Source organism: Podarcis liolepis, assembly GCF_965112155.1.
Source record: "Podarcis liolepis genome assembly, chromosome: 7".
NCBI classification, from domain to species: domain Eukaryota; kingdom Metazoa; phylum Chordata; class Lepidosauria; order Squamata; family Lacertidae; genus Podarcis; species Podarcis liolepis.
The window spans coordinates 14,297,994-14,312,842 of record NC_139561.1 but is presented as its reverse complement, the minus strand read 5'-3'; the positions used below and the strand labels follow the sequence as shown (position 1 = coordinate 14,312,842).

Genomic DNA, 14,849 nt, shown 5'->3' with positions numbered 1-14,849 from the left:
TATTCACTTTGTCTTGGGAAATCCTTGAGTTTCTCCCATGCTTCTGTGGCATAGGAACTAACAAATAGCCAGCAAAGGTGGGTTCTGCAAGCCGTTATAGTGACCAAGGGACCAAGGACAAAAGTTCACCATCAGTCATCCAGCCATTTTAAAATCTCACTGTCCTTTCTAGGTCTGAACACATAGCTTATAACTATCAATTCCATTTAGATACCTATTTGGAATGCTCATATTAATGCAGTTTAATAATTAATATCAGATTTTTAAATTATCATTTGTTTTTACTTTTTCTGTTATAACTGCAGATGGAAATGTGGGAACTTAGGGTTCCCTCAAGCTGCTAATACCTTGTGTGCTGCTTCTATTATTATATTTTCCATTGTTGACCCCACCCTGGCACCTGTGGCGAAGGGCAGGCTAATGAGTCTAACAACATCCACAACCCACATTCTGGGAATGAGTTCACTATTAGCATATATGAATACTAGGTTTGGGGACAAAGAGCTGAAGAGGGCTATTACCTCACTGAGCCCTCCTTGCAGCCTCTGATGGAAGCATTCGCCTGACTGCTATGGGAAATAGGATACCAAAGATGATGGACTTTTGCTCTGATCCATCAAGATTGCTCTTAAATCTGGAGGCCAACATTCTAAATAAGGGATAGTGAACCTAATGCCCTCCACAGATGTTGCTGAACTACAGCACCCATAATCCCTAGCTACTGGCAATGTTGGGCAGGGCTGATGGGAACTGGAGTTCCCAGAAACATCTGGAGGGCACCACCTTGGTTACCTAAGCCCTAAATCCAACACCAGCCAAGAATAGGAAAAGCCAAAGAAAAGACAGCAGGTGTTCTTAATACACCTTGGCCTTGGCTTGTGTGCCTATCGCTTGCTCAGTCCTTGTTGTGCAGTTTTGGGCTTTGTCCCCTTAAAAAAATTCCCCAGTGTTGTTGTTTTTAGTGTTTTGGTTTTTTTTGTACTTCTGCAAGCACACAATGTGTCCCCCACCAGAGGTACTATCCCTCCCCCAACACTCAATGGGAAACATTTCTCTGGAATTAAAAGCTGGCAAACAAAGGGAAGTGGTACACTTAAGGCAAAGACTCACACAGAGTTGCAGCAGCAGCCTTCTTTATAGGCAGTGCTGTGAATGCTCAAATACAACTTTGAGGTGCTTTGTTGTACTCCAGCACACACTTTGGAGAAGAACTGGTACAGACGAAGATGTTTTGTGCACTGAAAATTCACACGCACCAAGGCAACTGTGACAATCACTGCCAGCACATTCACAGGACAAAGTGCTTTTCGCCAGCTAGCACACCAACAGCAGCTCCCCCCTGGTCAGAGATGGTCTTGCCACTATTATCAGCCTGTGAACATCAAGACTTGACTACAGCTGCACATTACAGTGGAATGGAAGGTGGTGGATTCTCCTTCATTGGAAGTTTTTAAGCAGAAGTGGAATGGCCACCTGCTTTATTTGGAACACCTCGGATTGAATCCCTACTAGACCACGAAGCTCAGTGACCTTGGGCCAGTCACTACCTCTCAGCCTAACCTATCCAACAGGGCTGTTGTGGGGATTATATAAGAAGAAGGAGAGCCATGTGCCCTTCTTGGAGAAAAAGGTGGGATATAAATGCAATAAATCAATAATAATAGGTTTTTTTATTTAAAAAACCTAATGAAAGGCAAAATAATGAAGAAAATGAATATGCCACACTAGGGTAAATACACTTGGTCTAGACAGGAGCAGAGAACACCCATGGGACTTGGCGCCTCTTCCTTGGAACACTTCCTCACTCTCCATTTCTAGGGTGCCAAGTCAGCTGGGGAGGAGGAGAGAAACAGAAGCAACGCCTGCTGACAGCCCCCATCTCCTCCAAAAGGAGCCATTCCTATGGGCAAGTACAGTATCAAGCACTCTAAAAATAGACAAGCGCCACATTATACTGTATGCTTAAGTTTTACTGCCTGGGCAATGAATGCCGTATTGCTTCTACTAGAAATGCATGCCAAAACCAGGTAACTGTCATGCTCAAGACTTAGCACACTCAGTTAAAAGAAAGAAAGAAAGAAAGAAAGAAAGAAAGAAAGAAAGAAAGAAAAGGTAGTGGTTAGGAGTGTGGAACAAGCTTACCAGAAACCACTATACAGTGCAATGAGAGAAATATTGCAATATGCCATTTGTAAGGGTGTTTGCCACCTACTAAACTTGGTCGCCCTGATGACCTCTATTAGGGAAGAGCAAGGGGGAGTGCAACCCTGTTGGTTCTCCTTGGCCTCTTGGCAGCTTTTGATTCCAATGACCATGGTGTTCTTCTGAAGCCACACAGAGAGCTGGGAGGTGGAAACACTATCTTGCAGTGGTTCAGCTCCTACCTTCAAGGTCGCTCCCAGAAAGTAGGACTAGGAGTTGGTTGCTCAGCAATATGGCTTTAGAGATCTATATGAAACAGCTGGGAAATACCATCCAGGGATTCAGAGTGAAGTGCAGCCAGTAAGCTCACAACACACAGTTCTCTCTCTCCATCTGACAGAAGAGGCTGTGAAGGTGTTGGACCATTATCTAGGGACAGTGAAGGGCTGAATGGAGACTAATAAACTGAGGCTAAATCCTGATAAGATGGAGTTACTGTGCATGGGTGGTTCCCATGTCTTGGTCATGGAATTAAGTTTATGACCTGTCCTACAGGGCTGCAGTCCCCCTGAAGGCACAGGTTCGTATTCTTGGAATACTGAATTCCCATGTGTCACTGGAGTCTCAAGGGGCTCCTGTGGCTAGGAGTACTTACCACTAGGTTGGGCTGATTCACCAGCTGCAGCCATTCCTAGATTGGGACAGCCTGGTCTCAGTTGTCCATGCTAGGTGACCTATCATCTGGACTACAGTAATGCTTCCTATGTGGGCTGCTCTTGAAGATAGTCCAAAGGCCACAGCTAGGACAGAACATGATTGCTAGCTAATAACTGGGGCAGGTCAATGGACCATGTGTCCTGGAAGCACTGCACCAGCTGTCAGCAAGCTACTGGGCTCAACTGGTATTAGTCCTAGCATACAAATCCCTAAAACGCTGGGGATGCAAGTAAAGATGCCTTCCCAATTCTCACCATTGCAAACCCTACAAACAGCAGATGAGGCCTTGTTGGTAACACCACCACAGGGAGTTTCCAAAGTTGGTGGTCAGCAAGGATATGGCCTTTTCAGTGTTGGTTTCCCATTTGTGGAATGCCCTCCCTTAACAAGGAAAGTCTGTCTCCCTCATTATTGACTTTCATGACTAAAAACGTTCCTGTTTACCCAGGCATTTGATTCTCCTGCAAGTTCAGTAGGGAGCCACCAGCAATTCACACAAAAGGAAGCTTTACTTTTTTATTTTAAAAAGTGCATTAGGCAGACATACCTGCTCCTCAAAATGAAACGACACCCCCCCTAAAATTTTGATGGTCTGTAAAATTTCAACATCTGCCTACGTTTGACTTAACTTGCAACCTTTCTTAACACGGCCAAGTGTTCCTGTGTACCCTGGATGTCTGTAAGTTCGCACAAACAGAACTCAGGTAAGTGAACAAATGTACACCTCTGTTATGTGTACCCAGCAGTCAGAAATTCTGTAAGCATAAGTGCACACACCTGGCTGATCCCGGAACAATCTGCCCGCCACCATCCCAAGGAAGATGCAAGTGTGTGAAAAGACAACTTCCTCATTAACTACCAACAGCCCCGGCTTCTGTGCAAAAGATCTGCCCTGCATCATGAAGTTAACGTCATGCCCCGAATGCCAACTGTTAGGTATGAAAACGCATCATTTCCAGACAATTCCAAGTGCTTGTGCTATCAGTAGGCATAACTATTTTATGCATGACTGTATACTTCATGCCCCCACATCTGAGGGAGACAGAGTAAGTATGCCTCTGAAAACGTTTCTAAGAATCACATGTTGGGGGAGAGCATTGTTGTACTCATGTCCATAGGCACCTGCCTGGCCACTGAGTGAAACGGATGCTGGAACAGATGGGCATTTGGCCTGATCTAACAGAAGGGCATTTCTTATGTTTTGATGTGCACATACCCAGCTTTGAGGTTAGCAGGGTGGAATGAATGCATAGCATTTTTTACATTATATGGAAATACCCTAACAGGTTTGTTAGCCCCACAAGTCAGTCAGTGTGCCCAAGTATACTCATATAGGACAGGTGATAACAGAACTAGTGCAAAATTATATGAAACAGAAACAGGATTGTTTCTTGAACTAAATCTGGCAGATATGAGACAGGAAAGGATGTTTTATCTTTCCACCTAACACAGACTTTCCAGACTACAGGTCTACTCACAACTCAGGCACTGACATGTTTCAATGTATATTTTTGCTGTTACACAGCTGTTTGTGTTGTGAGCTGTATTGGACACGTGAAAAAGCTACGTATAACTGAAAAAAAATGATAATGACAGCTGGTTACCTAACCATGAGCAGAACGTAAGAACAGGAGAGAAGATGCCCTATGGATCAGATCAGTTGCCCAGCTAGTCCAGCCTCCTGTTCTCAGAGGCGGCAACTAGACGTTCCAACAGCAGGCCCACAAACATCCAGTTTCCAGCAACTGGAAGTTCTGGCTCCTTCCTCCCCAATCTATACCGCCAAACCTAATCCCCAAATTCAGGGAGGAACATTTGCTTTGTACGCAGGTGTTATCAGGCTCAAGACCTGTCACCTGGCATCTCCAGTTAAAGGAGTTAATGGGCCTTCAGTTAAAGTCAGTCACTGGCAAGACTCTCAGCCTGAGATCTTGGAGAGCTGCTGCCAGTCAGAATAAATAATACTCAGCTAGATGGGTCTGGCTCTGTATAAGACCACTTCACATATAGCAGACTAGCAAGCAGCTTAATTAAAGAGCCCTTTTTTGCTCTCTGTAAGGGCAGCCATACAGTTAAGTTAATTGCGCAGAGCAAGCCATCACACAGAATGAATTAGTAACTTGAGAGAGATTTGCCACATGGATTGCCCAGTCATTCAAAGGGACCTGTGCACGAGCTGGCACACTTTTGTACCAATCTGCAATCTGTTCACACCATCACCACCTCAGGTTTCCAGGCGATTATGCACACTACAACAGCTCCCTTTGAAAGAGGAAAGCCATGACATTTGCTGAGTGCCATAAGGTGTTTGCTAGTGCAAGGTCCTCCTAATGTCTTAGAGACCACAGTGACAGCTACCAAACCACAGCAGTCACTGCAGAAATGCCCCATCTTTATGACTCAATGAGACAAGCCATGCCTGTGTTTCCTACCAAAACTCCTTCGACCAAGCCCAGCAGATACAACAGTCTTCGTCAACATCCCCCCACTCCACAACAAATGTTCTGGACTACAACTCCCATCAGCCCCAGCCAGCACAGCTAATGGAATCTGTAGTCCAAAACATCTGGGGGGTGCCAGGTTGACCAAGAAAGGGATATGAGATAGTGAAGAGACATTGTAGACAATTGGAACACACTGCCACTTTCTACAGGTAAGCTGTAGTTCTACTGACACCAGGCCAATGCTCTACCTGAAGCGATTTCCAAGTGCCCTGGTCAGGAAAACTCCAAGTGCAAGAAGAATTAGGATGCCTCTTTAAAACTACATTGGTAAGTCCTTCCCATTTACAAGCAACTGCCTAACAGCCAGGTCTACAACCATGTTATCATGTAAAGGAGGCTATGGGTAATTTTCTTTTTTACCGTTATTTTTCACCCACTCATGGAAACCCCCAGTTGTCTCCTACTCAAGGTGTTCAAAATACCCTGGGAGCCAGGTGCATTTTGCTATTGGAGGTGGTCTAATTGTGACTATGTGGAGATTTCTGGGTGCCAGGTAGCGACTGAAATCTCCATTGAGCCAGTATCATGTGCTTCTGTGTTGCCATGTGAATCATGGACCCCTTGCTGGGCATCTTAGTTCCCTATCACCAGTGCAGGCCACCCAAATGGAACTCATGCCTCTGCCTTAAAGGTAAAGGGACCCCTGACCGTTAGGTCTACTCGCAGACGACTCTGAGGTTGCGGCACACATCTCACTCTATAAGCCGAGAGAGCCAGCGTTTGTCCGCAGTTGTTCCGGGTCATGTGGCCAGCATGACAAAGCCGCTTCTGGAGAACCAGAGCACCGCACGGGAACACCATTTACCTTGCCGCTGGAGCAGTACCTATTTATCTACTTGCGCCTGACGTGCTTTCGAACTGCTAGGTTGGCAGGAGAGCCTCTGCCTTAGTCCACAGTTAATACCTTTTCCACTGTTGTGCGTTTCACCTCCTTGCATACTGGGACAAGTGAACTGTTCTAAGAGCAAACTACAGTCAAGCAATGTAGCTGAGATCATAGAATTGTAGAACTGTAATGTTGAAAGGGACCCCAAGTGTCATCTAGTTCAACATGCTGGCAAACAGACATTCTGTTGCGGCTACTGTAACCTAGATTTAAGGCACCATTTGGCACCTAGCTTATGTATCTGAGTTTCTAACATTGCCTACTCAGTGTATTCCCCAACAATCACTGCATCTCACACCAGCTCCACCCCCCAATCCCATCTCTCTTATACTATTCTTTCTCACCAGCTAATAAACCCACAACCACAGCCATTGCCATCCTACTTGCCCTCTTGCCCTCAACACCACCACTGCCTCCTGCATGGCCTTCCACCTTCACATGTAGCTTTGGCAACATGGTGTCACCACAAAAACAAGCTGCACCCTACAGTCCTCTATCTGTCCTTTTCTCTCTCTCCCCCACCCCCACCAATTCAGCATGCAGTGGGGCGGGGAGAAAAAGCAACACGGGGAGGAACTTCCCTTCCTGACAGATACACCCTCTTTCTATTTCCCCTGCCCAGGCCTTGCCTCTCCCCCAGAGCCACACCCAGCCCCTTGCCTCTCTTTACTCCAGCCCAGACCCTGACAGGAAGCACAAATCACTCTCCTCAAGCCACCACTACCCGATTCATCTCCCCAAAAATACAAATGCACACCTGGCTCCTCCTACTCCCCCCTCCAGCGTATCTACAACGCCTCCCCACTTTTTACTCCAGCCCAGATCCTGACAGGAAGCACAGGTAACCGCCGAAAGTGACACCTGGAGTCTTCTTTCCTCCCCGGTCCCCTCTTCCCCCCACAGTGGCCGCACCCCCAGGAGGTCCCTCCCCACTTCCAGGACCTGACAGGGAGCGCGAATAACTTTTTCTCTCCCCCACCCAGCCCTGCTCCAGAACCAGATCGGGTCCTGGCTTTTATCCCCCGCCTCGCCTCACACCCCGATCCTGGCCAGAAGCACAAATAACCCCCTCGACACCCCCCATTACCCTACCAGCAGCCACCGCACCTGGCTCCCCCACCCCCGAGCTGTAACCCCTGCCTGTCCCCTTTTCACCCCAGACAGGGAGCACCACCAACTCCCCCCGTGAGCCCTCCGAGTGACACCTGGATTCTCCGCCCCTCCCCCGCTCCCCTCAGCAGCGGCCCCTCCCCCAAGAGGACCCAGGCCGGCCTTTCCCTCACAGGAAGCGGCTACCCACTTCCCCACAGAGGAGTCGCCGTCTTCTTACCATGATGCCTCCTCGGGACGGGGCCTCTCAGCAGTGGCGGGGGGGCGGGGGCGGCTACGACGGCGGCTCTTCTGTCCCTCCGTCCGGCCTCTCCGAATTCTGAGCCAGGCCGCAGCCCTCCTCCACCGCCTCCCTTCTTCTTCTTCTTTTTGCCACTTCCGCCGTTGCCTAGCAGTAGCGCATCCGGGTCAGCGGCGCGCGAGCGCGCGAGAATAGGAACCGCCGCCGCCCCTCAGCTCGTCAGCCAATCAGAAGGCGGCTCGCCGGCCATCGCCAAGTATGGAGCTGGAGGCGGCGCGCGCGGCGCGGGAAGGAGTGGGAGAGACCATTTTGGGTATGAATGGAAAGGGGGAGCAGGCGCAGGTTGTGGGAGGGACCATTTGGTTTAAAGAGGGGAGGGGGATCTCAGAACAAGGGGACACGAAGGGTTTGGGAGGAAGAGTCCATTGGGAGGGCTAATGAGGGGGGAGAGTGAGCGCAAAGGCGTCGGAGAGACCATTATGCTGAAGAGGGGAAGGGGAAATCCAAAGCAAGAATGGAAGGACTTGGGAGGGAGAGACCATTTGCTAGCTGGAGCGGGAGGAGGGTTTGGGAAGGGAAAGACCAACTGGTGGGTAATAGAGAGAGGGGAAAACAAGAAGTTGTGCGGGGGGGGGGGGTGTTGACTCAAGATGGGAAGAGCCTGTTTCCCCCTAATCTGCAACATTTACCCAGAATTTAAAGGGAAAGGGCGCCTCCCCCCACTCCCCACTGCTTGATCCCAACAAGAGGTTCAGAGAGGGTAGACTGCTCCTGAGCTTGGAGGTTCTTTTCCTAAATGTCATGGCTGTTATATTCCTTGGGGAATTCAAAACAAAATAATAATATGAGCCTGCTGGGTCACCCTAAAGAGACAATCTAGGCCCTTCTTCAGTTTTCCTACATCCTAAACCTGTGGGTTTAAGCAGGAGTGGCACTATTACAACTGTGACTGTGAATCTTGAGAAGGAGGAGACTTGATGGAGGGGCATCAGCTTTCCATGCAAAGCATCCAAGATTGGATCCCCAGCATCTCCAGGTAGGGCTGGCAACATCCCTGCCTCAAATCCAGAGAGCTGCTGCCACTAAACAATGCTGAGCTAGATGAACCAAATTTTTGACTCAGTATGCGGCCGCTTCCTTTGTTTATATAGTCCCAATAAGGTTGTTTACCAGCAATGAGGAGTTGCACTCCTTCTGCAGTTTCGTAGTTTTGGGGTGCTCCTAGATCCATCACTTGTCAGAGGCCCAGGTGACCTCAGCAGCTCAGAACACGTTTCCAGCTTTGGTTGATGTGTCCACTATGCCTGTTCCTTAACAGAGAGAGGCTTGCCATAGCAGTCCATACATTAGTAACCTCACAATTAGACTACTGTAGTTGCAATATTCATGGCGCTTCAGCACCTGATTTCTGCAAATCAAGGCACGAGAGTGGGGCAGCCAGCCTCTGCCTTGCTCCATTGGCAACTCTATATACCACCCTACCCTGTCTTCCTATTACAGTGGTACCTCGGGTTAAGTACTTAATTCGTTCCGGAGGTCCGTTCTTAACCTGAAGCACCACTTTAGCTAATGGGGCCTTCTGCTGCTGCCACGCTGCTGGAGCATGATTTCTGTTCTCATCCTGAAGCAAAGTTCTTAACCCAAAACAGTATTTCTGGGTTAGCGGAGTCTGTAACCTGAAGCGTATGTAACCCGAGGTACCACTGTATGTGCTTTCCCCATAACCAGGAAGTGAGACGAGCACTGTAGAAACTGTTGCACTTTCAGCAGAATTTAAAGACATTTCCTGGACAGATAACAGAATCAGAGCTGCTGCAGTACAGTATCTGACGTGGATGGGACAGGGTACTCCAATATATTGGAACTGTAACAGGAACCTCATGTCCCCGGGGGAGAACTGTTTCAGTTTTTCCACAGACATCACATCAAACACATGGGTCCTGCAGGCTGGAGAACTGCTTTGATCTCACTATGAATTGTGTTACGGCAGGCTGCTTTGTGGCTGGGAGCAGAAAGGCTGCCTGCTCTCGCGGAATTGGTAAAATGCCCACTGCTATGGATGGAGTACAGCCTTTCTGTTCCTCTATTGTTCCATGGATTCACCCTGCCCCCTCTCTCGCTGCGCCTGCCTTCTGTTTTGACCTAGAGGTTTCCCTAAAATTAATCCCGGTACTGGTGCATGCTGACAGTTCTCGGTTCAAGTCTTTCCCCCTTTCTTCCGGGTTACTGATGCGCACCAGCGCATAGGTGCATGGATTAAATCACAGCTTCAGAGAAAAATGTTGATCATAAGAAACAGCTTTGCACCGATTCAGGCCCTGTAGCTCGCTGTTGCCCACACCAAGGATAGCCAAGGTGGTGCCCTCCAGATATCTTCCAGGTTGCTGATGTGCACCAACATATTAAGGGCATGGTTTAAATCGTAGCATCAAAGAAGAATGTTGTTCATAAGAAACAGCCTTGCACAGAGTCAGATAGAGCCATAGCTACATGGGGGCTAGCTGGGTTTTTTTGCCCCATGTGACGCCTCCAGCCTGTGTGTGTGAGTACGCAAATGCGTAGGGGTGTGTATACTAAACTGGGTCTTTGATCCAGGTGAAATAAAGCCTAGTTTCACCCCTGGAGACCATTGATCCATCTAGCTCATTACTACCCACACCAAGGGTAGACAAATTAGTGCCCCCCCGATGTTTGTTGCACTGCAATCTATGCTTGTTCCCATCATCCTTGACCGCTGAATTACCTTCTCTTTTTCCTCACCTTCCACACACACATCTCAAGGTGACGTTCAAAATGCAATAAAGACAGCTTTAAAAGAACACAGATACACTTAAAAGCAATACTGTATAAAGAAGATACCCGTGGCAGAGACCCATGTATCCAGCTGCGAAGGCCTGTTGGAACAGAAGTGCCTTCAGCTGTTTTTTTAAAAATGCAGATAAAGTGATCCCCTGTGGTTTCTTGGCAGGGTTGCTGTTCCACAGCAGAGGAGCAGCTACACCGAAGGCCCTGCTGTGTGTTATGGTCAAGTGGGCTCCTGAGATCTTTTTAGTTTAGAGAAAAGGCAAGCAGGAGGTGACATGACAGCATAAAATGATGCCTGGCACGGGGAATGCAGATACAGAGAAACTTCTCTCCCTTTCATAACGCTAGAACTCGTGGACACCCAGTGAAGCTGAATATCAGAAGATTCAAGACAGAGAAAAGGAAGTCCTCCTTCACGCAGCGTGTAGTTAAACAATGGAACTCACTCCCACAAGAGGCAGCGATGGCCACCGGTTTGTATGGTTGTAAAAGTGGATTAGACACATTCACAGGGCTGTCAGTGGATAATACCTATATCCTCTGCCTCCACGGTTGCTGGAATACCAGTTGCTGTAAACCACAGGAGGGGAGAGCGCTCTTGTGCTCTAACCCTACCTGCTGGTTTCCCAGAGGCATCTGGTTCGCCACTGTGAGAACAAAACATGAGCGTAGCAAATATTATTGAAAAGCATTGAAAGTATGCAATTATCTGAGGTTCTCCCTGCCCCCCAGCAGAAGCTTGCTCCCCGCAACTTTGATTTCCTAAAAAAAAAAAAAAACTTTAGCTGCCCCTCTCCCAACCCAAATCCTGGCTATGCCCGTGGAAGAAGATGTGGGAGAAGCGCATCGACTGGATAGCTCAGTTGGTTAGAACATGGTGCTGATAACACCATGGTTGCAGTTTTGATCCCCGTAAGGAACAGCTGCAAAGGAGGCTGGACTAGTAGATGATCCTCAGGGTCCCTCCAAACTCTTATGATTCTATGCCTAGATGAGCAATTGGCCTGATCCAGCAGGCTCCTCTTATGTTTAGGAGAGCTTCTTATGTGCAAAAGAGCTTTCTGCGTTCCTGATCTTGATTACTTGGTACTCAGCCTCGTCCAGCTGTCTGTGCTCATTTACCACCCTGTGAGCCTTAAGCTTTCATTCCCTCCACGCAGAGGTCTCCCCCACCCCACGTCCTACAACGCATCGCCCTAGGCGTTCACTCCATCCTCTTTCCCACCAAACAAATGTGCTCATTTCCAAACGGGCCCTGCCATAAACATCCACGTGCATGCAGCTGGTCCTCATTTCAGACCGTGTTCTCTCGGAGGCTGGAGAGCGCAAACATTTTTTGGCCGGTGAACGTAAATGCAAATATTTGGGGCAAAAACGAAAAGCAGCTGTTTGATCCTTTTTATACCTCTTCTTAAGAGCAAATACAAACCCCCGCCTCCCACCACCACCACCACCCCGGTGCTTGTCTCTGAGCCATAAAAGGGGGAAAAACATCCTTGCCTTGAACTCTGGATGTGTACTAAATAATGATTAAGGAAATGATGCTATGTGGACTAACGAATCATTCAGGAATCTCTACGGCCTTTTGAACACACATGGAGTACTACCTTCCATGGGGTGGGAGGCAGACTGAATCATGAGCCAAAAGAGAAAATCCTAAGTGATTTTCACCGACCCCCCCCCCCCGGCTTATGATTTATTTATTTTTTAAGGTATCCTGTTATAAAGGAGAATGGAGGTCCAAGATGAATCCCAGGCAGTGTCTACAAGTTCTGTCATTATGAGAGAGGGACAAAAACTTATATGCACCTTCTCCGTGTCATGACTAATTTTGTCGCTTTTTCTCTAAACTAAAAAGTCCCAAATGCTGCAACCGTTCTTTGTAGGGGAGTTGCTCCTGATCATTTTGAGCTACCTTTTCTGAATCTTTTCCAACTCTGCAGTATCCTTTTTGAGGTGACCAGAACTGTACGCTGTACTCCAAATGCAGTTACATCAATGGTCTGGCTCCATATAAAGCATCTCATTAGATTCTGTATCTCCCAGTTACAAGCGTACTAACAAACATAGTCAAATAAGTTAGCTTGATAGCGCTTAACCTGTTCGCAAAGGCACCCCTTTAATAAGGGGTCTTTTGGATCGCATGGGCAGTGACAATCGATTCCCATACACGCACTTCCCCTCTCTCTGTTACAGGAAAGGGGGGGGAGGGGAGAGAGATGCTGTCTTTATGAGCACTGGAAAGCATTTCATCACAGTGAGCCAGGATTTCTTCTTTAAAAGGGTTTTTTTTAAGTGTGTGGGGTTTGTGGCAGATCTCCCAAAGATTCACTGCATGTGGAAAGAAGCCATAACCTTAAGCAAAGGAGAGCTCTCTTTAACTCAGTAACCCCCAAATGTTCAGCTACGGGACAGGTCAGATCCACGCATGACAAGGTTTCCCGTCCGTGCTTTAAGATCAGTCTCTGAGGCCCCACTGGCATTAGATCGTAGTGCGCTCTGGTAGCCTGTAGGTTAGATTACTGCACATGGGGCTACTCCCAAAGGCTGTTTGGAAACTGCAGCTAGTGCAGAAGTCATCAGATGGATTATAATTATTAACTGGGACCAGAGTTCCTTGAAAGAGGGACTGGTGGTTAAACCACTCTGGGATTTGTTGCTCAGTGAGGGAAACGGGAACCCTACTAACAAATCTCAGCTCTACAGTCCCCAGGATAATTTGGGGGAAGCCGTTCCTGTTAAAGTGGTACAAGAGTGCTTTAAATGCATGGTGCGGACGTGACAGAGTGGTTAACTTGTTATTTACTAATCACTGTGAATGTGGCTTCTTTAAAAGCTTACTCACTATCATGCTACGAACCTGGTTCCCCTCTGACTCCCCTCTTGCCCTTAAAAATTCCTCTCCTTTTCCCTTATTTATTTATCAGGCTCGGCATTATGAAAAGTGCTTGTAAAAGTCATGAGATGGCGGCGGGGAGGATTTGGAAACAGCGTCATCTGATAATAAATATCCACAATTGCATCGGATGGGTTTAATTGCTGGTGTGTCCATGGCAACTGAAGGGGGGACGGACGGACCCTGACCTTTTGTATACATTTTTTGCTCTGCCATCAACTTTCTTTCCCAGGAGGTGGGAAATGGATTCAAGGCTGCTAATGGAAAACGTCTTCCAGACTGCTCTTTGATAGCCTGGCGACTCCCGGATTAAAAAGCAGCAGACGGAATTCACCGAAAAAAGAAAAAAAGTCAGACTTAGGAAACAATTAGATGGGATGTTTTCCATACCCTCTCAAATAGAATTTTGCACCCTGGGGAATCTAATGCATGATGACTGCCAGAGACCACGGGTGGGGGAAGAGAAGTTCTTTGGGATAATCCGATCCATATTCAAGAATGAAATCCTTCTCAGTGAGACTGAGAGATACATTTAAACTGGTATACTGTTGGTATACTACCATGGTTATGTCATCACACAAATCCAGCTGAGAGTAGGCTGTGCTGGAAAGGGTGCAACCAGATTGGCATGAGGTTCCACATGGTGATGGTCCTGTCCTGTGGTACAGGCGGTGTTGCCATGTCTCATGGGGCAAGTCCCATGCCAGGCGTTCATGCACCCTCATATCCTCCTTCCTTTGTGCTTCCTCACATCAATAAGCCCTGGAGACGGAGGTTAATTGGGAGTGGGGAGGGAGCAGAAGAGCAGAATCCCCCACCATTAAAGCCTATGCCATAATTTGTAGGTGGCTCCAACCAGGCTAAAGCTTGCAAGTTGTGTCCACAGTTATCATCATAATTTAAAAGCTCTCTCACCTACCTGGATATTCAAGACACTCCCTTGCCACCTGCGGGAGCTGTGGAGGAGACAGGCAAACCCGGAGACTGCAGGTCAGCCTTGAAGGTCTGGCAACCCTAGGTACAGACTTGGTGGGTCAGTGTTTCTGTCTGATTGGTTACTACCATCAGCAGCCAGTGAGAATAGCATAAGAACTTGAGAACGTCTTGATATTTACAAAATATATGTTTTTAAATGGCATGTTATCACCCTTCAAAGCAGTAATAGTTCATTGTGCATTGTGAATGCACTGACCCAAATTGTATTTTGCATGTTCATTTTTAATTATCATGCAGTTTAATATATTACTGGAATATATACTTTTGATTGAATAAAGAATGAATATATATATTATATTATATCATATTATATATACAAAACCAAGAGGCGGGGAGGGTGATAATAATAATTTATTATTTATACCTCGCCCATCCACGCACACTCCCCACCGTTTCACAGATACAAGTAAGGACATTCTTTGTGTATTTGTAACTTCCTTTTCGTTAGCACCAACAATTGCAGCTTAATTTGCACATCACTCTTCTCTGCCATCTGTATGTCAAACTGAAGCTAAGTGGAGTTTGCTTTTTTACAAGTAGAGATATTTTTAC

The 14,849-nt window shown here is 47.3% G+C and overlaps 1 protein-coding gene and 1 long non-coding RNA gene across 3 annotated transcripts in view; one reads left to right on the top strand and one right to left on the bottom strand.

The window, feature by feature from the left end:
* CAPZB (capping actin protein of muscle Z-line subunit beta) overlaps positions 1-7,774 on the bottom strand; it is a 68,788-nt gene extending 61,014 nt beyond the window's left edge. The window contains exon 1 of one of the 2 annotated variants that reach the window (XM_083512715.1): positions 7,580-7,774. In XM_083512715.1, coding sequence (XP_083368841.1) covers positions 7,580-7,582 — 3 coding nt within the window. In that variant the 5' untranslated portion in view covers positions 7,583-7,774. The remainder of the gene's footprint in view (positions 1-7,579) is intronic. The other variant, XM_083512716.1, reaches the window with a different exon arrangement.
* A 76-nt stretch (positions 7,775-7,850) lies between these two features.
* LOC310711198 lies at positions 7,851-14,449 on the top strand. Its single transcript, XR_014528375.1, has 3 exons — positions 7,851-7,913; positions 10,754-13,447; positions 13,534-14,449. It is a non-coding gene; the product is annotated as an uncharacterized lncRNA (long non-coding RNA).
* Positions 14,450-14,849: the final 400 nt, after the last annotated feature.